At 52.8% G+C, this 23,078-nt stretch overlaps 10 protein-coding genes across 10 annotated transcripts; 4 read left to right on the forward strand and 6 right to left on the reverse strand.

The window, feature by feature from the left end:
• Nucleotides 1–604: 604 nt before the first annotated feature.
• On the reverse strand, nucleotides 605–1,594 carry A1O5_11193 (uncharacterized protein; the record flags this gene model as incomplete). Its single annotated transcript, XM_007751766.1, has 3 exons — nucleotides 605–1,166; nucleotides 1,345–1,429; nucleotides 1,522–1,594. The coding sequence occupies 3 exons, from the start codon at nucleotides 1,592–1,594 to the stop codon at nucleotides 605–607; spliced, it is 720 nt and encodes a 239-aa protein (XP_007749956.1).
• Nucleotides 1,595–2,248: 654 nt separating this feature from the next.
• A1O5_11194 (uncharacterized protein) lies at nucleotides 2,249–3,197 on the reverse strand (the record flags this gene model as incomplete). The annotated part of the gene is made up of 2 exons (XM_007751767.1): nucleotides 2,249–2,672; nucleotides 2,728–3,197. 2 exons carry the CDS (start codon nucleotides 3,195–3,197, stop codon nucleotides 2,249–2,251), a joined length of 894 nt encoding a protein of 297 aa, XP_007749957.1.
• A 1,497-nt stretch (nucleotides 3,198–4,694) lies between these two features.
• A1O5_11195 (uncharacterized protein) lies at nucleotides 4,695–6,026 on the forward strand (the record flags this gene model as incomplete). Its single annotated transcript, XM_007751768.1, has 1 exon — nucleotides 4,695–6,026. The coding sequence occupies one exon, from the start codon at nucleotides 4,695–4,697 to the stop codon at nucleotides 6,024–6,026; it is 1,332 nt and encodes a 443-aa protein (XP_007749958.1).
• A 708-nt stretch (nucleotides 6,027–6,734) lies between these two features.
• A1O5_11196 (uncharacterized protein) lies at nucleotides 6,735–9,500 on the reverse strand (the record flags this gene model as incomplete). The annotated part of the gene is made up of 2 exons (XM_007751769.1): nucleotides 6,735–6,856; nucleotides 6,926–9,500. The coding sequence occupies 2 exons, from the start codon at nucleotides 9,498–9,500 to the stop codon at nucleotides 6,735–6,737; spliced, it is 2,697 nt and encodes an 898-aa protein (XP_007749959.1).
• A 1,328-nt stretch (nucleotides 9,501–10,828) lies between these two features.
• Nucleotides 10,829–12,212, forward strand: A1O5_11197 (aquaporin rerated protein, other eukaryote; the record flags this gene model as incomplete). Its single annotated transcript, XM_007751770.1, has 6 exons — nucleotides 10,829–11,034; nucleotides 11,087–11,273; nucleotides 11,326–11,511; nucleotides 11,560–11,601; nucleotides 11,656–11,728; nucleotides 11,779–12,212. 6 exons carry the CDS (start codon nucleotides 10,829–10,831, stop codon nucleotides 12,210–12,212), a joined length of 1,128 nt encoding a protein of 375 aa, XP_007749960.1.
• Nucleotides 12,213–12,972: 760 nt separating this feature from the next.
• On the reverse strand, nucleotides 12,973–14,607 carry A1O5_11198 (uncharacterized protein; the record flags this gene model as incomplete). Its single annotated transcript, XM_007751771.1, has 1 exon — nucleotides 12,973–14,607. The coding sequence occupies one exon, from the start codon at nucleotides 14,605–14,607 to the stop codon at nucleotides 12,973–12,975; it is 1,635 nt and encodes a 544-aa protein (XP_007749961.1).
• Nucleotides 14,608–15,337: 730 nt separating this feature from the next.
• A1O5_11199 (dolichyl-phosphate-mannose-protein mannosyltransferase) lies at nucleotides 15,338–18,203 on the forward strand (the record flags this gene model as incomplete). The annotated part of the gene is made up of 3 exons (XM_007751772.1): nucleotides 15,338–15,600; nucleotides 15,652–17,686; nucleotides 17,736–18,203. 3 exons carry the CDS (start codon nucleotides 15,338–15,340, stop codon nucleotides 18,201–18,203), a joined length of 2,766 nt encoding a protein of 921 aa, XP_007749962.1.
• Nucleotides 18,204–18,847: 644 nt separating this feature from the next.
• On the forward strand, nucleotides 18,848–19,870 carry A1O5_11200 (RP/EB family microtubule-associated protein; the record flags this gene model as incomplete). Its single annotated transcript, XM_007751773.1, has 5 exons — nucleotides 18,848–18,861; nucleotides 18,933–19,004; nucleotides 19,059–19,093; nucleotides 19,186–19,263; nucleotides 19,332–19,870. 5 exons carry the CDS (start codon nucleotides 18,848–18,850, stop codon nucleotides 19,868–19,870), a joined length of 738 nt encoding a protein of 245 aa, XP_007749963.1.
• Nucleotides 19,871–20,587: 717 nt separating this feature from the next.
• Nucleotides 20,588–21,316, reverse strand: A1O5_11201 (uncharacterized protein; the record flags this gene model as incomplete). Its single annotated transcript, XM_007751774.1, has 1 exon — nucleotides 20,588–21,316. One exon carries the CDS (start codon nucleotides 21,314–21,316, stop codon nucleotides 20,588–20,590), a length of 729 nt encoding a protein of 242 aa, XP_007749964.1.
• Nucleotides 21,317–22,315: 999 nt separating this feature from the next.
• A1O5_11202 (uncharacterized protein) lies at nucleotides 22,316–22,975 on the reverse strand (the record flags this gene model as incomplete). The annotated part of the gene is made up of 1 exon (XM_007751775.1): nucleotides 22,316–22,975. One exon carries the CDS (start codon nucleotides 22,973–22,975, stop codon nucleotides 22,316–22,318), a length of 660 nt encoding a protein of 219 aa, XP_007749965.1.
• Between the last annotated feature and the right edge of the window lie 103 nt (nucleotides 22,976–23,078).

A 23,078-nucleotide genomic window follows, 5' to 3' on the forward strand; every position in this document is an offset into this window, starting at 1 on the left:
CCGCTATTCGGCCTCTATTTGCCAGCAGGGTTGCATCTAAACTACTGCAAGTATCTTTTTAGCACAAAGATGAATCCCCTCAGTCCTTGCTGGATTTGGGTCGGGATGGACGCCCAATACGAGAAGTTCAGAAGGGCAAGTTACCGCTTCCACAAAGCCCAAATGCTCCTCGATCAATCACGTTCGACTTGCTTCCTAAGCCACACAGACCCCAGCGCCAGCCAGCCTCGTGGGATGGGCCGCTCAATTGATTCCAGAATCATCCACCGCTCGTGCGGCACCTGCGGCCGCCATGTCATGCTAGCTAGCTGGCTGGCTGGTGCACTTGCCCTCTTCCTCTACTTATGCATGCATCCATGGGGTTTTTCTAAAAGCATGAGGGCAGCTACCTAGCAAGCTATGTCTTACTACGAAGCGAACGGGATTCTGCCGAACAACGTGGCAAGGTTAAGAATTGTACGCACAGGCCTGAGCTTTACATCGAGGAGATTGTATAATTTGGCATCGATTCTCGACAACGAGAGGATAGTAAATACAGCTAGCTCCGTTCGAGTGGGATGTATGTATGCTGGATTGGGGAATACCTATGCTCTCCTCTCTTTCCTCAGTAGCTATCCCTCTCCAACCACTTCGCACCGGCTTCATAAACCTCCTTCAACTTCTCTCCGCCCTCCATTGCAAAGAACTTGTTCACATTTTCCAACCTGTCCATCATTTTGAGGAAACCCAACACCATCATGTCGGCGTACGACACTTGCTTTCCCATCAAAAACGGTCCTTCCGAGTTCTCGGCGTAGATCGCGGCGAGCTCCTTGACGAACGGTTTGACATCCTCCCAGGCCTTGTCCGTGTTCTTCGCAGCATACTCATCGAGCGACATGCCTAGCGCCTTTTCTCGCGAGGCAACAAAGTAGTCGTACGAAGGTGGGTTGAGAAAAACCTTGGGCACCAGCGGCATGAAAACGGGCCGGACTTGGCCTAGTAAGTTTGGCAAGAGCTGCTCGATGCGTGGTAGGTACGGTGAGTTCAGGTGCAGGGATGGCGAGGGGTGCAGTTGTTCGAGCTTGTCAACAATCGCGCGCGACTCCATCAAGTATTCGCCGGAAGGGAGGCGGATGGCTGGCGAGGTGTATTCATATGGTCCGCTGCTGTTCGGAGGGATACCACTGGATTGGAAAATGAGTAAGTTCGTTCATTCGATCGTCTCGATGTGTGGGTGGACGAAGAAGATGGCTGTCTGGGGATGAAAAGCACCTATCACGCCCTCATCCCTCATCCGCCACACGGAGACTCGCAGACAGAACTGGAGAGTACCTCTCAGTTTATCAACACCGGTAGACTTACAACTTCGAAAAAGTTGGCTTCAGATCCGGATACTCGATCCACTCAGTCTTGTACGGAATGCCTTTGTAGTTCAGCACAAGGCGTGCTGGCTCTTCTGTCAGAGACGACCAACTGGACAGACGAATGGCCTTTTGAACGATGTCATGTCCTCGGACAGCAGCATGGGACTGGACTTACTTTTCCAAGGATTCAAACTCCAGCTGAACCCTCCTTTGGAAGGGAGATCGTACAAAATAAGCTCGTCGGACATGGTCGCTGTAATGGGACAGGGTCGGTGTACTTGAGCCAAAGCAGTCTCGATAACCAGAGCAAACAGTGTCTTGTGAGAGAACCATGGGTCTGGGGACTCTTCCTTGGGTAGGAAGAGATAGATCAATGCCCGGCCTACCGTTGGTGCCGTCAGAGTGAGCCATGATCTTCTCCACGATGACGGCACCTTCTCCGAGCGTATTTGCAATCACATAAGGAGTTCGTCCTAAACGCGAGACGGATCCGATCGACGACGTTTTCGCAACCCCGCATCGGCTCAACAGTTGGTTGTAGAGCAGCAGAATTGGAGCCGCGCTGAAATTCCTCCAAAGACAACAGGAACCAAGCAAAGCATCCGTTCCGTCCATTACATCTGTTAGCCGAGGCTGCTATGAGGAGACATTTCTCATGGACAACAGCAACGAGGACGAAAGGATAGCATCTAGTGCTGATGTTTGACCTGCACAGAATGTTGCTCAGCGTCATCGACAGCAGTTAAGCAGACACATGGTGGGCAAATACAAAATGCTTTTAATTGTCGCTGCATGATATTTCTCGTTGCTGTATGTATACATATATACCCTCCATGTTGATATTCTCCGTGACCCTGTATTGACGTTAAAAACTACGCGCTTGCATACCGAGATACCTGAACCTAGTCCATGACACCCACTTTTCCATCTCGATCAGCATCTGTGCGAGGATTCAAGCGATCGCTCATGCTGGGTTTGGTGCCGTCGGTGTGTCGGTGGGAAACATCAATCCCATTTCCAGGGGAATAGAGATTCTCTCTTCCTGGCGCATCAGTCCTAACTCCATTTCCCATGCCCCCGACACCAGAGTCGGTGGGCCGATGGGTCTTTGTGCCAGTGAGACCCGAAGAAGCGCCGTGGAACTTCTCCTCCAGCTTTTCAAAGGTCGTGGCAAGTTTGTCATTATATGGTCGAGGTGCACCCTCATATTCTTCATGCGCAGAATGGCTTCCACCGGCGAGGACACCACCGGCCTTCTTGAATTCATCAAGGGTCTTCATGGGCAAAGCCGAAAGTCCATGGTGTTGAACTGCGGCATGGTGTGTTCTGCAAATGTTAGTCACAGGCGAGGCGGGGAGGTAGGTAGGCAGGTGTGACTGACTCGTGAATAGGCACGGTAGTGTGCACGACTTCAGGCTGGATTGTCTCTTTGTGAACGACTGGCACCACAGTTTCGTGGACATGGTGGTGGACATGCTCCCCAGTCACCGTCGGAGCAGCCGCCTGAGTGTGGACAGTCTGTTCCGTTGTGGAATGGTCCTTGAAATGAGCCATTTCGGTGGCGAGCTTCTCCTTGGTGTGCGCTTCATTGTCGTGGTGGAATTCCCGATGCTCTACAGGCAAGATGTTGTGAGTCTGCTTCTCTGGGAGCTTTTCGGTATGGGTGAGAGGCTGCACTGTTGTGTGGAAGTGATGTTGATGCACCTCGCGGTCAACCGCCTGGGTAGTCTCTTCGTGGCGGTGAGGTTTGACGGTCTCATGGGTAACTGCTGGGTTGACCGTTTCTTCTACCGTGGTATGATGTCCCCGGTGACCAGTGATCTTTTGGACGGCTGCCTTTGCTGCTTCCATTGTATCTGCGATAGGCTTTTGGAAAGTGTCTGGGCTGGAAATGATCTACTTCACATGAGGTTCCCGGAAGGCCAACTGGGGCCAACAAAAAGGACAACTTTATATACATCAATGGACACGCCATGGTGACCATGGACAACGTATGAGATAATCTCAAACCTTGGAAAGGAGCATGATATCATCTGGAGAAGGCTAAGCCTGGGCCAACCGCTAGTGGTGAGGTCAGAGAAGATCGATCTTTTTGCCAGATATCGCAAAGAAAGGCCATCAACGATTGGTATTATCCGATCTCGGCAATCAACGTCCCTTTTTGCTCGATACTGAAGGGCCTGAACTGATTAACACGTCCTGTATAGGTAAGTCTTTGCCGAGTTCTGATCTTCGCCGACCAAGATCTGAGCCTAGTTCGGTCCTCATTCGATACCGCGAACTTCTCCGTCGCATACATCAATTTCCATCGTCTTAGCAGCCCGACTTCCCGACGACATGACCGTCCGTCGCGGTGAGGGTCGGAAGCGAGAGAGGCCTTTTGCCAGATTTGAGTCCTTGCGCAGTCTTCCCAGACTGAGTGTGTTCAACATTCCGTCATGGGACGGGACAGGCGGGGAGAAGAACTTCAGCTGTCTGCGTCATGATGGTCTGTGGTGTCGAGGTGTGGCGGGTGAGGTTCAAACCAGAGGTGTCCGTGGCCTCGAACCATTGCCAATCTGACGTTTGGGCTTCAAGCCACAGGCGGAAAGGCTCTCCTGACCTACCGAGGATTTGACCCCTGTTCAACTGTTGATGGGGGGGTGGGATTTGCCTGATCTGCCGGCCCAACCCTTGTTGTTCCTTCAAGCATCCGTCACTCCATTCCACTGTGACACTCTCTGACCGGCTAAGCTGCACCCTAATGGCCCCTCCAACATCTTCCCCTAGACTCTAAAGCCACTTTCCAGCCCTTCAGCTTCTCCCGCGTGGGTTGGGGTTTAGTCCATTGTGCCTGGTCGGCCATGAGCCAAGGTTGGCACAGATCGTCATCCAATCGCTCGACAGGTGTGTCGGCATTGTGGATTCCAAATCCCACAAGGTCAACGTCCGCTCCATGGGTCTTCCCTGGTGGCTGTTGTTCCTCTGCGCCATCTTAGGTAAAGTCTTCAATACCGTGCGTGTAGACGAGGTGGAGCGGTCTCGCAATTCAGGTCTAGCGACGCAAAAAGCTGTTTTTCTGTGGCCTTGGGGATCCGTCGACGGGTAGAGCAAGTACTCGTAAGTACCGAGTCGTTCACCCAAGATCAAACAGGAGGTGAGTAGCGTGGGAAAAAGGGAGCTGGGCAGGCTGGGACAGGTAGGAGCCTGGGTCGCCGTTTGCGTTCGCAATCTTCCATTTCGATCTGCCTTTTGTCTCTCCTTTGGTACAGCTGTAACTGTACCGGGTCCAGCTCCATAGTCCGGGAAGAGAAGAGCCACTTTTCCTTAACATATTTCCTGCAGCAAGAACAAAAAGCAAAAAACACCATGACCACAGCAACGGCAAAGGCAGCCGCAGCGGCTCAACGCCGCGCACATCCTGCTGACTGCGACCCGAAATGCTTCCCCTACGTCATGCATCCAAGCAGCACCACCAGCACCATCAGCACCTCTCACACCACCAACACCACCAACACCTCTTCTGCAGCAACTGGGAAACAAAGAAATCGCAGCCAGAATCCCAATCACAGTCGAAACCTCAGTCACAGCTACCACGGCGCTCCTCGCCAATGGCAAGACCCGGTCCAGCGTCCTGCAACGGCCAATCCTACCATCCATCGCAGTGATGATTCCGCTCCTGTGGCCCGTCCTACTCGCTCAAGAAGCCGTCTACAGAAGCGCCCTTCACAGCAGATGTTGAAGAAGTCTGCCAGCGTCTCTGCCATGTCGGAAACTGCCTCCCGTCTCCCAAGACCATCACTTGATGAGAAAGACATCACAGCCTTGCCCCAGTCGGCCGATCAGGCTGTCCCTCAGCGATCCTTCTCTCTCCGAAAGAAATCTTTTGGGACAACAGATCGCCCAAAATCGAAAAAGGGCTCTTCCGACGAGCTCAAGTCTCCTGCCTCGACAATCCACGCACCACTCTCTCTGAGACCTAAATCCTCGCCAGCAGAGCATAGCCCTAAGCCGGACTCTGACAGCGAAAAGTCATCTTCCGCTGGCTCTCCTAGCCCTCCCAATCCTATCAGGACGCCACGCTATCAACCCCTAGCACCGAACGACCCTTCTCCCTTGAATCCCCTCTACCACATTCCAAGCTCATATTTCTCCTATGGGACGACTACCGAAACGATGCAATCCGCGACCTCTACCAACCCCAACACCGTCGCTGGGAAGAACGAGCAAGTCCTTCTCCCTCCCGCGTTTAAACCAGGGAAAAGCGAGGACACCGAAGTTGAAGAGGTTGTCCGACCAGCCGTAACACACGAAGTCATCAAACGTGATAAAAAGGAGATAGTACAAGAAGAAATCACCCGAGAAATCCATGTGCATCACTACTACACCTATACACAACCCATCAAAGCAGTCGAAGTACTACCAGCACGTCACTTCCTCGTCGACGCAGAAACGGGAAAGAAGGTCGAGATTCCAGCACCTGAAGGATGGGTTATGCCTAGCAATCTGCAACCTTACAAGCCTGACCTGAGTGGTATCGGTGCTGTGACGCGGCATTCTCTGGTCGATGAGGAACATCCCAATGGTGTACTGGAGCCGGCGCCACTGAACATCAAAAAGAAAGAATCACAGCAAGATATGAAGACGACTAGGAAGGCCACCAGCACCGGTAACTGGACGCCTTTCCCTAAAGTGAGATGAGACGACGCGTGCATGCAGGTCCCCCAGCCAGAACCGAAGACCCAGAGTTGAATATCCGGTGTCGGCGGCTCCAGAGCTTTGAAAATATGAGCGGCATTGCATGTGCATTAGTAGGGAGACTCCTTAAATGGACATGGGCAAAATGCGCCGATGTGGTGCAACATGAGGATACCTCGATCAACTCGACGTTGCTGCATCTATTGTGCAGTGTCCATGTGATGTGTACTACTATAATTTTCAATATACCCAACGCAATGAAACGATTGAGTCAGTTTCCCCCCTTCAAACCCCCGTCTGATCTTGGGACTTGCAATCTTAATTGGAGTTTCCTTTTTGCTCTTTCTTTTTTCGTTGAAGAGATTAGTATTGCAGTATCCTCTCTTGCCTAGTAGAAAAACACAGCCGCAGACGCTCTTATAGCACAAAGAGTTCGTGACAGCCATAGACCCAACTCGTCTTCATGGTACCTGCGATAATGAGTATGTAGGTAAAGCACCGTGGGCCTCATACCCAAGCCCGGGCTCACCCCAGGGGTCCGAGAACGTGATGTCGATTCAACGCTCATGTCCCAACACAAGCCGCATCCATCTTCCCCCAAATTATTGGATTGTAGAAATATGGGAGTAACTCCGCCCTTCGGCTGGCTGTAAGTGATTCCTGGTGCATATCTCATCAAGGCATACGGCAACCAGGCAACCGAGAACCAGCTCACCGGCTTCGGTCCACAGGCGTCTGTCGCCAGAGTGTATCCCCACTGAGTCGACTCACACTCGCAGAGACCATATTTCTCCACATAGAATGTCTTTCTCTGTCCCCGCCTCTCTCCCTATCTCTTCCATGGTCTTGTCGCCGTCTCTGCAGTGTGATGGTTGATTCCGAGCTCAATGATTGTGATTCACCTAGAAGTGGTACGTCAAGGTCCTGCCCTCGTTCCACATCCTCATCTTCCCTGCTCAAAGTAGGGATCGGAATCGCCGCACTGGGTTCCTGGTTCACAGTCTGAGCTACTCGATTTTGAACATCGTCGCTCGTTCTTTCACGTTCCCTCCGTCCGATTTCAAGGCTGTCGCCGCTATCGTCATCCTCTTCCTCCTCCTCGTCATCATACCTCTGCGTTCCTTGTCTCGCCATACTTCTTACAACATCACCCTTACAAATGGGGCAGGTCCGCCTCCTTGTAACGAGCCAAGGCGTAATACACTCGACATGGAATTCGTGCCCACAGGGCAGGGACATGACTTGACTTTCGCCATCGACGTACTCTTCGAGACATACCACACATTCGACTTGTCGACCTGTGTAGCGCTTCCGTTTTGCAGGTTTCGAGGTGTGCTTTTCTGTGTGCGGGCTTCGGGAATGCGAAAGCTGACTTTCTACACTTCCACCAGAGAAGATGCCCGTGGTGGTTTGTGAACGCGGACGAGGCCGGTGAGACACGCTCTGGCTTGCGGAGATGAGCAGTGGTGAAGTAGGAGAGGCTCCATCCGGCGATTCAACTCGCGAAGAAGTGGTGGATGAAGCCGTACCCATAGTGTGGTACGTGCGAACCGGTAACCGGTCGACCAGGGATTTCGGTGCACGCCATCTTCGACGCCGAATCCGTGAGCGGAGGAGCAGAAGCGCGTAGACAACTGTCAAAGTGACAAGTGGGCTGACCACTAGGACGAGGAGTGTGTCGAAAAATGGACTTGCAGAGACGCTGGTGGGCGTGAGGGTAACCCATAGGCCGGCGTGATCATGCTCTTCGCCTGCAGCCGCAGAGTTCGGGCCCTTTTCCTTTCCCCGGCTGTCCTTGTCATTTATAGCTTCATTCTCTTGCAGAACCTCTTTCATGCCCTGACCAGAGCGGAAAACGTGGAACCATGAACCCTTTTCTTGACCCTGGCGAGCGTGGTTATTACTGAACGCCCGGTTCGCAGGCGTGTTGCCTCGCTGGAAGTGGTTCAGATGCTCCGACTTTTCATGGTCGTATTCTCCGCTGCCGGGAGTGATGCTGCCACCTTTCAGAGCTGCATCCAGACTAGTGGAAGCTTTCGCCGAGCTCGCGGTATCCGTGGGCAAGCCCTTGCCGGCCTCTTCAGGAGCGGTCTGTGCAGTGGTGGTGGGCTTTGGTGCTACAAGATCTGTGTCTCGCCAGTCTTGTACTCCGATTACAAAATCATCCCCTCCAGGCCGTTTGGAACTTGTCGATTTTGCCTTGAGTGTGGAGGTGATTATCGTAGCGGCACTGGTTAATGTGTTTTTACTGTCCTTGAGATCTGGTCGAGCCTCCTCTTTCCAGTCCTCCAGGAGGACCCAATCGATATTTCCACTGCTAGGAGGTCGACGGCTATCCTCAGAATGGGAAAACGGAGAGTTATCTCCTAGTCCCATGGCTGAGAGGACATTCTTCACCCAGCTCTCTTCCTGCTCCTCCTCGGCTGCAGCTGCCAATACAGAGGTCGGCCTCGTAGCTACTGGTTTGGTGGACGTAAAGACCGGTTTGTTCGCCTGCTGTTTCTGATCTGCACCCGAAATCACCGTCGTAGCCTTGTCATGTCCCTTAGAGTTAGCGTTTTCGTCATCACCATCGTCTTGAGGCACCAGTGAAGATAAGAGGTGCGCGGACGTGTATGAGGTGAACAGCGCAGGGATTGTTATATTCGAGGTATCGCCCTTTGCGTACATGATTGTCAACTGGGCGCCCTTTTCGTTGTCACCAACAATCAGGGCAATGCCCCCACGTCGCTGAGCCCATTTGACTTTCTCCAAGAACCCGCAGCCGCCACGGCTGAGCATGACAATCTTGCCCGCAATGTCGGCGCTCTCTTGCAGCGACTCTATGTCGGCATGGGTGGCTTTCTTTTTCTTGTCTGAAAGATTGACGTTGGCAGGCTCGCCTGGTTTACCGGGTGTTGCAGGATTCGAATCGGGGAGAGGATGGTGTAGATAGTCGTCAGTACCATCGTCTTGTGGGAGATTCTCGTCGGAAAGGGATTCGGTAACATCGCGGCCTGATCCATCGTTTTCAATGCTTCGAGCTACTTTGGGCTTTGCCTGACTTTGGTCGACTGCTGGAAGGTTCTTGATGCCTTTTGCCCTCTCTTCAACCCAGCCCGGGACGTCGGAGCAGCCCAGTTCCCATCCTGCCACATGGATGTTCTCCTCTTTCAGCAAAGCATCGTCTCCGAAGCCCTTGCCCACCCATAGTTGACCACTCAGACCCTTAGACGGAAGGTTAGGACCAAAAGCAGCGGGCCTGGCTAGGAAGAAGGTCGAGTTGTCGTTGGTCAGGCTAATAACCGCAGAGGGCGGGAACAGGGAGGAGGGGGTCGAGAAGGAGAAGAGAGCCCTCAGGCGACCAGACTTGGTGTTGTAGCCAGGCTGAAAGGAGTCGACCGCGTCTACGCTTGCAGCCAGCAATGACCAGAAGGTCAGTGCCACGGGCAGAGCGACAAAGAAGAAGAGTAACAGCAAGAAGCGGAGGGGACGCATGTTTGGCTAATAGGACTGGCTATTGCCACAAGTCAAGGAGAGATGGTGCAATCCTCCATGCGGTTTACACGGGCTGCAGTTGCGAAGCCGGCGACACAGTGCGACGGACAAACGGCTCGGACGGGTGGTCAAACGAACGTAGATGGGTGGTTCGCGCTTGTATAGGTAGAAAAGATGTCGTCCTCGAAGATTGAATGTACCAGCTGCAGCCTGATGCTGGGAAGGATACTTGGGTAGACCCTGGCACCCACTGGCCACCGGTGCGGGATAGACCAGCCAGGGCGCGGTCACGTGACTAATATCTCCTTGAGCAAATGATTGCGCGTCGTAGGTACGCACTTGTAGGGAGAAGGTCACCGCAAGGTGGATATAAAGGTTATGATGACATTTTGAATATCTAAGACCCGCTGCCTGCTCCCGTCGAGGGTGGGAGCACCAACGCGATGAACAACAAGCACTGTCTCTGCTCGAGTTCTGATTTTCGGGCATTCCAGACCTGTCAATCTTGCCCAGATGCTATTCGAGATCTTTCTGATGAGTTTCCAACCAAACTTTCTCCTGGTTTACTTAAACTAAGGACGTGTATGGAGTAGGTATGTGTTGTGCTGGGTAGGCATGATTAGGGCTGTGGGCTTCGGTATATGGTCCCCTGCATGGCCCTAGATGGCCCCCCCCCCCTAAAAATCTGGAAGTGTGCCCCCTCTTTTCCCTCATTTCAGCTTAGCTTGGGCCCGTTAGGGGCGATTGTCCTGTGGATTCCCGCCCAAGCCCGAGCTGAATTCGCGCCATGCCCAATTGGAGGCTCCAAGCAGGGCCTCTTTCGTCATGTCGATGCCAAAGTCGATGCCACAACTTCACACGCCATGTCCATCCCATGTTCGTCCATCGACCATTTGCCTACTATAGGTCAATCTCCATATCAACTCCCAACAGATTTTACTTTCAATGGCGTCTGTGCCGTTTTCCAAGAGCCCTGTGGCCGTCCTACAGCTTGGTATGCGGCTGGGAGGCCACCATGACTTCTCGACCACCTCCGTAGATCAACTAACCGTTATCTTCTCTATCCTGAGCAGAAGCGTCCCCCTCTCTTCCTATCAGAACTTCTGACCTTGTTGAACTGCTTGTTTTGCGCACCGTTGTGCTCCCATGATTGGATGCAAAACCGGTTCGACCATCGAGTATTTGAAGTTTGAAGCAGTTTCTGTGGCCCGGCGAGCAACTTCAGCCTCGTGTTCAGTCAGCTCCTTCCGTCTTGCTCAAAAAGGCTGCGCCTTCCCTCGTCATTTGCTGCCAGCTGCGTGTGTGAAACGCAAACAGCAACCGCAAAGATGAATAACATCAACCCCACGTCCGGCTTTCTACCGGGTATCTTTGGACATCGGAGAGGCAAATCCAAGACTGGAGCAACAGCTGCAGGTGAAGACGACAAAATGCATGGCCCGAAGCCGAGCTCCTTTTTCATGAGGATCCCAAACAAGCCGCGAAACCATTTCATTGCCATGGCCGGCGAATTTGTCGGCACGTTTCTCTTCCTGTGAGCGCCATCCTCGTTTTAGAATGGGGCTCCGAAACTGACTATTCGACAGCTTCTTCGCCTTTGCCGGTACTCAGGTGGCTAACACTCCTCAAACTGTTGCTGGAAACACGAGTACAGACCTTCCTCAAGGGCCGAATCCCATTCAGCTCCTCTACATCAGCTTGTGCTTCGGGTTTTCTCTTGCTGTCAATGCTTGGATTTTCTTCAGAATCTCAGGCGGTCTCTTCAATCCTGCTGTATGAGAACCAGGGTGAAAAAGATGAAGATGATGGGCTGATAACATTGCAGGTCACCCTCGGTCTCTGCCTGATTGGCGCCATCCCTTTCATTCGAGGGGGCCTTGTCTTCATTGCACAGATGTTAGGGGCAATGGCGTCGGCCGGAGTTGTCAAAGCACTTTTCCCAGGACCTCTAGCTGTTACAACATCTCTTAGTGGGGGAACAAACCAGGCACAAGGAGTCTTCATTGAGATGGTTAGTTTGCCACTGTCGGCTTGGGACGGCTTGCTCACATCTACATAGTTCCTCACCTCCCAACTAGTTTTCACCATCTTCATGCTGGCTGTGAGTATCTGAGGAGGCCATCATTGTGGTCCATTAATGACGGTCTTTCCACAGGCTGAGAAGCATAAAGGGACATTTCTCGCCCCCGTGGGGATTGGATTATCTCTCTTTATTGCCGAGTTGGCTGGTAAACAAGATTCACGTTCTATGCTTGCCTGTCGCTGACAAGACATCTAGGCGTGTACTACACCGGCGGATCTCTGAACCCTGCTCGAAGCTTCGGTCCTTGTGTCGCTAATCACGAGTTCCCAAGTGAACATTGGATCTACTGGGTTGGTCCTCTGCTAGGTTCGCTGCTCGCAGCTGGTTTCTTCTGGTTCATCAAGAGCTGCGAATATCAAACTGCAAACCCTGGACAAGACTTCGATGACCTCGAAGCCTCTGCATATAACCCTGAGGAAGACCTGACCCGCCCTGTCGTCAGTCCAACCGCGGTCATACCTGACCGTACCTTGTCCCGTACATCACGAACTTCCAAGGACGACAGACCTGGTTCTCGCCAGGCAGTTCGAGTAGGTTCCGGAGCGACAAACACAACTCTAGGCAATGATACGAATGGCAATGCCACAGTTCGCGACAGGACCACTATACCGACTCAATCTGGTACCTGATGGTTTCACGCCGGAGACCTGCTCCCCTTGTTGACCCATCTCTGCAAATAATCGACCTTTACCTTCTAATTCGGACAAAAGTCTGTCTGTGGTGCGATACCCAGGATTCTTTTGTGGTCATCGCGTTCAAGCGAGTTTGTCTGGATGCTTTGGCCGCTATAAACCTGTCGTCGCTTGCTGCGGTCTCGAGCAGCACCTGTACCTATTTGCATTCGAATAACACTCAAAAATAAGTAATAAGCAATATCTCAAAGGGTGGGGGGGCATGATGACGGATGGGCAAAGATCTATCAGATACACAGTATGAATATGATAATGCATCTTTTATATGTGTTTGTGGACCATTCCTCTCGAAGGGACGTGAATCATGTCGCGCCTTAGACTAGTCATTTTGCTGTTCAGCGCCTCTAGCTCTGGTTTAACCTCTTCATTGATCACTAGCATAGGGGCCATGAACACCTGGGGAATACAAGCGTTCTGTTACAGTTGACAACCCATGAGTGATCGATATTGACCTCGCGATTTCCACGTTCATTTTGTGGATATCAGGCTGAGGCGGTGAACTCGATGGGACAAAGTCATAGACCGGGCGGTTCATTTTGGTTTGAAAACATGTTTCACGAAGAATCTTTGCCCCATCTGGCGGACTGACTGGTTGTCAGATTCCGAAGAATCCTCGTTTCTTCCGCGTTCGGTTCCAGCGCGGGAGTTCTTCTTAGAGGAGACGGTGGGGAGGTATTAATGTACAGTTTCCTCGTCATCACGACTTGTACTTGCTGTGGATCTGCCGGATTTGCTCCTGCACATCCGTTGAATGCTGCCCGCCCTGCATCTGTGCTCCCACGGCAGGATACGCTGGCGCCCCAGGCTGGCTGTCAAGCTTCAACCTCTTCCTCCTTTCCTCCTCCTCTTGTTCGCCCAAGACCCTGGCTGCCGCCTCCGCGACTGGGTCGCTGGTGACTCCATCCGTCCTCGCCCTCAGCCTCTTCAGATTCGCTGCAACATCCGTACCACCCAGATTCGTAGTCGAAAACCGCTGCGCAGCTTTAGACTGCTGCTCTTTCCACCTCGGGTCGAGTAACTCGATGCGCAAATGAGCGTCGAGCTCGGCGACGGGGATCTGTTGGCCGCAATTTGGACACAGGGCTGTAGCGGCACGAGCGGTGGCCGCACGTTGTTGGGCGCGCGGGATGTAATCTTGTTTTATGCGCATGGGAGGTTGACCTGGTACTGGGGCGGGAGAAGCCGTTGGGGGAGGTGGTTGCTGTATGGGCACTGATAGAGGTTGCGGGGAGGGAACGGGAGGAGCAGGAGATGGGTAGGATGGTATTGGTGTCGGGATTTGAGGTATGGCTGGCGAGGGTTGTTGCGGCACAGGGGACGGAGTATATCCTGGCACTGCCGCTGGGGCAGGCGCTTCTGGGGGAGGAGCCCAGCCGTTGGCCTGAGGATATCCTCCGAATTGATCGTTGTAGGCATAGCCGCTCATGTCTTCTGTAGGCATGGCCTCTTCGATCCGCATGTCTGGTCTAGCCAGGCTCATCATCGCTTTCTGCTCGAGACTCGCGCTCTGGAGATCATTCAGTGTGGTTGGAGGAGGAAGATCGGCCTGCTCATCTGCTTCGGTGAACAGTACTGTTTCGACGACCACAAAGTCGTGCCAGTCAATCTGGGCATAGGCTATTCGTTCGGCCTCTTCTACCTCTTCTTTCTTCTGTTTTTGGGTTTCCTGCCATTTGATGTATTCCGACCGTTTCTTTGCTAGATTCAGCACCCGAAATCGGTCCTGGATGTTGGCTTGGAGTACTTGGATGCGGGCTTGTTCTGTCTTTTGACCTTCTGGGCCCGTCTGAAGGAGGATTGTGAATTGATCAACAAGGCGCTGGAAGAAGTTATAGAGCGAGTGTTGCGGGCGGAGGAAGTCGAACTGGTAATTTCGGGCTTCTCGTTGCGACAGGGCCGTCATCCAACTCTTGCCCTTGCGAGCAACATGCAGAGCTGTGAGTTTGACCACTTCCAGGTCCAAAGCACTGATATTAGGCATTCGCGCACTGAATTGAAACTCCGGAGGTGGTTCTGGGCCTTTTGGTTTTTCTGGCATGGGGGTCGCATCTCCTGGTCTCCCAGCGGACACAGCCGTGCCTCGTCCCGAACGCACTTCAGACAGTCGCCACTGATAGAAAGGAGCGTACGCATCGTGAGGAGAGAGGAAGGAGAATTTCGGATTCGCTTGCTCCTTGTCGCGGATGCGATCTTCGAAGACCGGGCCGTTGCGCGCCACGTAGCCGGCAGTCTTTTCGACAATGGCTCTTATGTCCTTGGGCGGCAGGACAATGCCTTCGGGAGGTTTCGAGACGGATTCTGGAAGTTCGGGAACTGCTCCGTTCTGTGCCATGCTTGCTGCTCTCCGTCTGTCCACCAGGACAAACCCACCACGTCTGCGCCTGTTTCAAATCCACACACGACTTTGCGCTCGGACAGATGCTGGAGGGATATGCTCTTAGGAAGTCTTGATGTGCTCCTCTAGTGAGTTGGACGCAGTCGGTGCGCACGAGAGGTTTGCTGCGAGGAGATGCTGGACTGACCGTGACTACAGCCTGATGTCGAACAAAATGCGAAGTTTGGGGAGAAATCTGAAATCTGTGGCTGGTGCAGCCTGTGGCTAAGGCATGCTTGTGGAGTTGGAGGCTCGCTTTGCTCGCTGAAGGGAAAAGGAGGATTTGCCTTGCACATGCGTGTCGTTCTAAGTAAAGACTTGGACGCGAGCCAACGAAAAGTTACTTGGTACGGAGTACGAAGTACAGCTGAGCCACCTGCGGAGACACAAGCCCTCAATGAACAAGTTGGCAATTGTTACTCCTGAACTTCACTGCATCCAGCCTTCAACCCCCTTTGCTCCTTTTTCCCTTCGTGCTTGTCTTCTTCCTTTTCATCATGGTCGTTTGACCTGCTAATGACCGGTCTATTTCTTCTTGTCTCTCGTTGATCCAAGTTTCTCCTGTCCCGCCAGAAGCTAAGGGGGACGGCAGACTGCGTCGACCGTGTCCTCTGCAGCTCAGCCTTTTGGCACAATTGCTACTATATTCCCCATTTTCCTTTGAGGCAGCAGGCCCGATTCCCTCATCATGGCCAACGCCCCCTCGCGCAAAAATGCTGCCTCGCAAAAGGCTACTTCTCCCGCACCGACCTCGAACGGAGTGAGCGGTGACAGGATCCGCACGCAATCCAGTAAAATAAAGAGCTACGCATCAGAAGGAGTGACAGACAATGATATATTCCTGCTCCCCATGTCGGACTATCAGATCATGGCACTGCTGACTCTGTTGGCTGGCGTCGTCCGCCTGTTCAAGATCTACCAACCCACCAGCGTCGTCTTCGATGAGGTCCAGTAAGTTGACCAACAAGTCACAAAGTAACAATGTACTAATGGAAACTGCAGTTTCGGTGGGTTTGCTACCAAGTACATCAAGGGCAAGTTCTTCATGGATGTCCATCCTCCTCTAGCCAAACTCCTCATTACCCTGGCTGGCTGGCTGGCCGGCTTCAACGGCGACTTTGATTTTAAGGACATTGGAAAGGATTATCTCGAGCCCAAAGTCCCTTACGTCTCGATGCGCCTCCTACCTGCTATCCTTGGAGTTCTCACCATTCCCACGATGTTTTTGACCTTGAAAGCGTACGGATGCCGAACAGTCACAGCTTGTCTCGGCGCCGCGCTCTTGATTTTTGAAAATGGACTGATCACACAATCAAGGCTGATTCTTCTCGACTCGCCCTTGGTCATCTGCACCGCTTTCACCGCTCTGGCATGGACTTGCTTCACAAACCAACATGAACTGGGTCCCGACCGAGCTTTTGACGCAAGTTGGTGGTTTTGGCTTGCAGCTACTGGTTTAGGCCTGGGTGCCACCGCCAGCGTCAAATGGGTTGGTCTCTTCACCATCGCATGGGTCGGCAGCTTGACCATCCTCCAATTGTGGGTTCTGCTTGGCGATAGCGTCAACGTCAACCCGAGGAAATGGTTCAAGCATTTCTTTGCCAGAGTCTTTTGTCTGATTGTCATCCCGATCGCATTCTATGTGGGAATGTTTGGGATTCATTTCCTTTGTTTGGTTAATCCCGGCGACGGTGACGGATTCATGTCTTCTGAATTCCAAGCAACTTTGAACAACAAGGGCATGGCCGACACTCCTGCCGACGTCTTGTTTGGCAGCGAAGTGACCATTCGGCATCACAACACCCAAGGTGGCTACCTCCACTCCCATCCGCACATGTACCCCGGTGGCAGCAAACAACAGCAGGTTACACTATACCCCCATAAGGACGAAAACAACATTTTTCTACTCGAGAACCAGACGCAGCCGGTCACCGTCGACAATGTCACCATTACAGGCCCTAAAGCGTGGTCCAATTCTACCGAGTTCATCAAGGACGGCGACATTATCAGGCTGTACCACATAACAACCCATCGGCGCATTCACTCTCATGATGTCCGACCTCCTATTACCGAGGCCGACTGGCAAAATGAAGTGACTGCTTACGGCTACGAAGGATTTGAAGGCGACGCTAATGACCTCTTCCGGGTGGAGATTGTCAAGTCTATGTCTGATGGCGAAGAAGCCAAGAAGAGGCTGAGAACCATTCAGACCAAATTCAAGCTGGTTCACATCATGACCGGCTGTGTCCTCTTCTCACACAAGGTCAAATTACCTGATTGGGGATTCGAGCAACAGGAAGTGACTTGTGCTAAAGGAGGCACCCTTCCCAACAGCGTGTGGTACATTGAACAGAATCAGCATCCAATGCTAGGGGAAAGTGCAGAGAAGGTTAACTACAGGAACCCTGGCTTCTTGGGCAAGTTCTGGGAATTGCAAAAGGTCATGTGGAGGACAAATGCTGGCTTGATTGAGTCGCACGCATGGGATTCTCGACCGGGCTCCTGGCCAATCCTCCGTCGTGGAATCAATTTCTGGGGCAAAGATCATCGTCAGATCTATCTTCTCGGAAATCCCGCCATTTGGTGGCCCTCGAGTCTGGCCATCTTAACCTACGTCATTTTCAAGGGCATCGCAGTCCTACGCTGGCAACGCAGTTGCAATGATTATTCCAACGTCAACTTTAAGCGATTCGACTATGAAATCGGCCAGACTGTTCTTGCTTGGGCGTTTCACTACTTCCCCTTTTACTTGATGGCAAGACAGCTGTTTCTGCACCACTACTTCCCAGCCCTGTACTTCGCCATCATGGCTATGTGCCAAATTTTCGACTTTGTCGTCAATCGCATCTCGTCTCTCGGATTGAAGAAGTATCCCGAGATTGGCTGGAGTGTGGCTGTGCTGTTTGTGGCTTTCGCGATCGGTGTGTTCACCTTATACGCTCCATTGATCTATGGAAATCCGTGGACACAAGACCAATGCAGATCGGTCAGACTGTTTGATACTTGGGACTTTGACTGCAATACTTTTCACACTGATGTAAGCTAGACAAAACTGCTCGAGGTGACCAAAGACTGACCCGAAATAGTACGCCCAGTACTCGACACCACTTCCATTCTTGGGAGAAGGCGGGGCCACTCCCACTGTTCCGTCAGTGAAGATCGACTCGGAAAGAAAAGATGATCCTTCAGCTGTCACTCCCCAGGTAGGTGAAGGCAAGGTGATTGGTCAAGAGGAGCGGGTTGAATACCGTGATCAGAACGGCAACCTCTTAGATGAAGCCCAGGTCCAAGCGTTGTTGGCGGAAGGCAAGGCATCTTTCCAGACCAAATACGAGACCAGGACGAGACTGGTAGATGAGCAAGGCAACGAGGTCAACGGTCCGGGAGTTGCCCCTGACCACCCGGATGTAGAAGGCCAGAACCCGTTGACGAAGGGTGTGCCAGAAGAGCAGGCCAACAAGTCGCCCGCGGATGCCCAGGCCGACGGATCAGTGAAGAAGGGAGATGAGAGCAAAGCCAAACCGGCCAGCGATGCGAGTGAGGCGACGAAGTAAACGATTGTTGGATCGGCCATAGGGAAGGGCGGAGATAATAGATGCCACGAGAATCTGAGTGTAATAACAATAGAAACGAAATGTTTTGGTAGCTCGGACAGCAAAGCACGGTGAGGTGGTGACGGGGCTTTGGAGGCGGTCTGGGCGACCCCGGCAGTTTTGGCTGTGCCTCCTTTAACCGTTTGGGTGCCGTTCAGGCGGGAGGCACCCAGAAGCGACCAACTAACTCGAATTGTTTAGTGGGCAGCCACCCGGAAGGCAAGGGCAACCAAAGGGCTGGTTACAGTGGTTAGTTGGTAGCAGGCTCAAGCAGGCTGAGCCCCTCGATCCCGATCCCTGAAACTCAGGGACCCGCGTCACAGATCAACATCCCCGTCCTGCGTCCTGCGTCCTGTGTCCTGCGCAGCAACAACCACCGTCGCAACAAAAACATTTCCCTTCACCCTGTATCTTGCACAACCCGTCCAAATCTTTCCTTCATCAGAACAACCTCAAGCCGCTGTCTTTATTCTTGGCTTCTTGTTTGCGCCGATTAATCTGTCTCTCAGACGTCTCCAAGCGGGACTCTTTCTCTCCCCCCTGGTTGTCGTCAATTTCTTTGCGCCTCAACTGGTATCCGTCTTTCTCCCTTTATAGGTGCAGCCATGAGCGAATCAAGGTAATGCTACAACCATCCCCCGGCCAGCGAGACTCGAAGAAATATGCAGGGCGTTATTAACATGTGTGCAGGCAAGAATTGCTCGCATGGCTGAACGGCCTCCTTCAACTCAACATCACAAAGGTCGAACAATGCGGGACAGGGTAGGACATAATTCCGAAAGACATAGGATCAGATACTAATACAGCACTCGACAGTGCCGCACTCTGCCAGCTATTCGACTCCATCTTCCGTACGTCGTCCCCTCTGTCGCCTTTCCGCTCCCCGAGAAATTGTGCTTGTGGCACAAAGAGACGATACGCGGACACTGATTAGTGACTACAGTTGATATTCCCATGAACCGGGTAAAATTCAATGTCAATACCGAATATGCCTACATACAAAACTTCAAGATTCTGCAAAGTACGTTCGAAGCGGAGGGTGGCAGGTCCTTCCTTTCACTTCGCACGCCGCTGACCACGATATGACAGACTGCTTTACAAAGCACGGCATCGACCGAACCGTACCTGTCGAGCAGCTCGTCAAGTGTAAAATGCAAGATAACCTTGAGTTCCTACAGTGGTCGAAGCGATTCTGGGATCAATATTTTCCGGGTCATGATTATGACGCTGTTGCACGAAGAAAGAGTGCAGGTGCCGCCGCACCAGCTTCAACCGCTCCAAGAACAAGTACCGGCGCCAGCACCACTCGAAAAACTGGGACAACGCCTGTCAATCGGCCTGCGCCAAGGGCCGTGGGTGCCGGGGGGGGGAGTTCATCTGCATTGAAGGCCGAAAACGAATCGCTGAAGGAAGCAATCGCGGGTCTGGAGAAAGAGCGAGACTTCTATTTCAGCAAACTCCGCGATATCGAACTGCTCTTGCAGAATGCAGTCGAACAGGATCCCTCCCTTGAAACAGATGAAAACGGACTCGTGAAAAACATCCAGACCATACTCTATAGCACAGAGGAAGGGTTCGAGATCCCGGACTTGGAAGCGAATGGAGCAGAAGAACCAGAAACATTCTAGGGGAAGAGAACCAACAGATTGATCAAAAATTGCCCAACCATCAGAAGCAGTGGAATGTGAAAGGAATGACACAGCCGGGTTAACAGTATCGTGACGAGTGGATGAACAAAAGAAAGCATATCTAGTGCTTGAATAGATGCAGGCTTTTCGTGTACAACTTCGACGTCAAAATGGTTACAAAAGAGTACTCAGACGGGGTGGGGGGCCGGTGGCAGGGACTTGCAGCTCTCGCTGAAACTAGGGGTTTCATGCAGAGGGATACCGAGAAACCAGTCGCACGAATCCCTTTTTGCTGCAATTTGGCGATGAGACATTGTTGTCCTGCGAGGCATTCTTGACAGAGAGCCCAAGAGCCACAACACTCGAGAGAAACGAAGGCTAATATCACGTGTTTTCCTAGCCGAGAGAGGACTAGTCATCAGTTGCTGCTTTTGCCAATATCCTGGGCAGGGTTCTCAGCCTTATCCGCCGAGTACTCAATACAGACCACCTAATGTTGAACCACTGGTCACGCTTGACAGACACAGGTTCGAAAGTCGTCAACTGTGGGCAGTGATATTCTAGGCATATTCAACCCAGATGTTCCATTCGTGGCGTAAACTCCTCCTGCCTTTCACTCCTCACAACCACACGCTGAAGCCAAATCCTCTGGCACCTTGTCCGTCGAGAGAAGCATCTTTCACATCGAGGAACCCAGCCCTCCGACCGTCGCCGCCATCAGATCATCTCCACACCATCATCGTCCTTGTGGACCCAATACGCGGGCTTTGAACCCTGATGCATCCCGCCAACGCGGTAGGCGAGCTGGACCAGACTGGGACTCTTCCCCGTGGAGGCGGAGGCATTAGTATCGGTGCCGACGCCGATCCACATCAGCGGCCGGGTGTGATTGTGGTGGGCGTTGCTGTCGGAGTAGTTGGGCTGGATCGCAGGTAGCTCCGAGGTGGTGACCAGGCACTTTACATTGAGCCGGAGAAAGCCCCAGCTGTGCCACTCCTTGAGCACGAAGCAAAAGTGCGTGCCGCCGACGATGTCGAGGTCGTACGCCGCGTTCTGCGCGCTCGGCATCGCCACGCTCGACTTGCCTGTCCTATGGTCCTTCCATGCGTAGATGGCCGATCTGGAGCTGGAGCTGGATTGTGCCCACAGGTCGTAGTGGATGATGATTCCTTCGCCGGCGGACAGGAGTACGGGGAACTCGTTGGCGGCGCTGGTATCTTTGGCTGCGCGATCACCTTCACCTTCGCGCTCGCCCTCACCCTTGTCGTCCTCAGTCACAGACTCAGACGCAGTCTCCCGCACCCGCTCGGGTTCGGGGAAAGTGAGCCACGCGGACTTGATACAGGTTCCTTCGCCGTTGTCCCGCACCGGCTCGTGCACCGCGACCGTCAGGGCCTCGATATCCCTCCGGACGTGGTCGACGTGGAAGAATGGGGGCTGGACCATTGCTTGGAAAGTATGATAAGGTGCCCTGAGTGGTATGTAGTGCAGTTGGGTATTTTGTTTTTGCTTTAGAGTTTTGTTCTGCGCTGTCCTATCTTGTCCTTGCTGTAGATCGCAAGGGATAGAAACAGGAGAAGAAGGAGAGGTAGTCGAAGAAGAGAAGATTTATATAGAAATGGGGAAGTTCAGCCTCGTTTGGTTTTTCTGCCCCTGTGAAACGCCATATGCTCTGGTCGATGTTGGCGTGTGGGTTGGACAGGGAAATAGACAGTACGGGCAAAACGCAGACGAAGACCGAAAATGAAGACGAAGAGATTCCTACAGCTTTTCTTCGTCTTGACTGAACGAGGGTTATAGTTTTTCCATTTCTTTTGTCATCCTCTCTCTCTCGTTTACACGTTTACACGTTTACGACGCCCTTCTGGTTGCTCTGGTCGGGCTTGGTTTGGTCTACGTTGCGTTGCAAACGACTTTGTGTTGCTGTTTCTGAGAGGGCCTCTGGTGGCCATTGAAGTCATGGTCATCAATGATTCATCGTCGTCCTCTCATCAAGAGTCAGTCATAGATATGGGGAATCAACAATCCCCCGTCAAACAAACGAACACGCTCGCTTTTGATCGAATTCCCCCACATGTTCTGGCACTTTAGGGGGTTAGCGAAGATCACCCAAAGATATGGGTAGGGACGGAATTAGTCGGTATTGGTGTCAGTCCATTCATACTCATGCTGGTGCAGGGCCCGAGGTATTAGGGTCCAACCAAGTTGAAAAAGGGAACTAACCCTTGGGCACTATTACATGCATGAAAGGCCCTTGATGCCGGAGAGGTTTCCTTTCATCGCTCATGAGCAAGCGACCTTGTGAGCTTGTTAATCTTGGAGCTAGCTCGCATGGCAAGTGGACCTTTAAGTATGTGAGTGAGCAAGCAACGCTCCGACTCTGTGAAAAGGGTGAAGATAGATAAGTAGATGGACATCAGCCACGCCCTATGCAATACAGCAGGGCTAAAACCTCACAACAGCTCCGCCATCACACCTGACCTCCCAAGGCCCGTCCCCGTGTGTCCCATGTACCGCGCGGAAGATGTTCTCGGGGCCACCCTCGTCGACGCCGATCCAGATGGGCACGCCAACAGTGTCACCCGTGGGACAGAACTCGTCGTTTGCCGCGGCGATCAAGGCCTTCACTTTGAGTCGCACGAAGCGAGCTGGCTCCACCACGGCTTCGAGCACTGAGAACTCAATCACCCGCGAGCCCACGATCCGGATCTTGTGCTCGGGGATACCGGCGCTGGGTTCAGCGGGGAATGTGACAGTTCGCGGTATTTTGTCGCCGTCGTTGTCCTCGTGGCAGAAGCGTTCGATATCGCTGTGATACGGCTGTCGAACGCAGGTCCACGGCCCGTGCAAATGGCCTTCTCTGACGATGACGCCCTTGCCGGGCGAGACGCATGCCGGGAACGGCTTGGGCACGACCTCGAGGCCCGTGTGGCCCAGGTGGAAAAACACCTGGGCGTTACCGATTCGGGGGGCGGGAGCAGCAGGTCCGAATGTTGACATTTCAAGATGGTCTGAGGAGGCGGCGGACTGGTCGACTTCGAGTTTTGCAAGACGGGTCGGTCTTGTAGTTGTGCACCGTGACGCCGTTGTAGGCTGACGATTCATGGCTTGTGGACTGCGCTATGCTTTCTTTGTATCCAATATATCGGCGGTCGTGGATTTTCGGAAAATATGTAGACGGGTGGCCGCTGGCGAGAGAATATCTGAA

Source organism: Cladophialophora psammophila (genome assembly GCF_000585535.1).
Source record: "Cladophialophora psammophila CBS 110553 chromosome Unknown aczJe-supercont1.24, whole genome shotgun sequence".
Taxonomy (NCBI): Eukaryota; Fungi; Ascomycota; class Eurotiomycetes; order Chaetothyriales; family Herpotrichiellaceae; genus Cladophialophora; species Cladophialophora psammophila.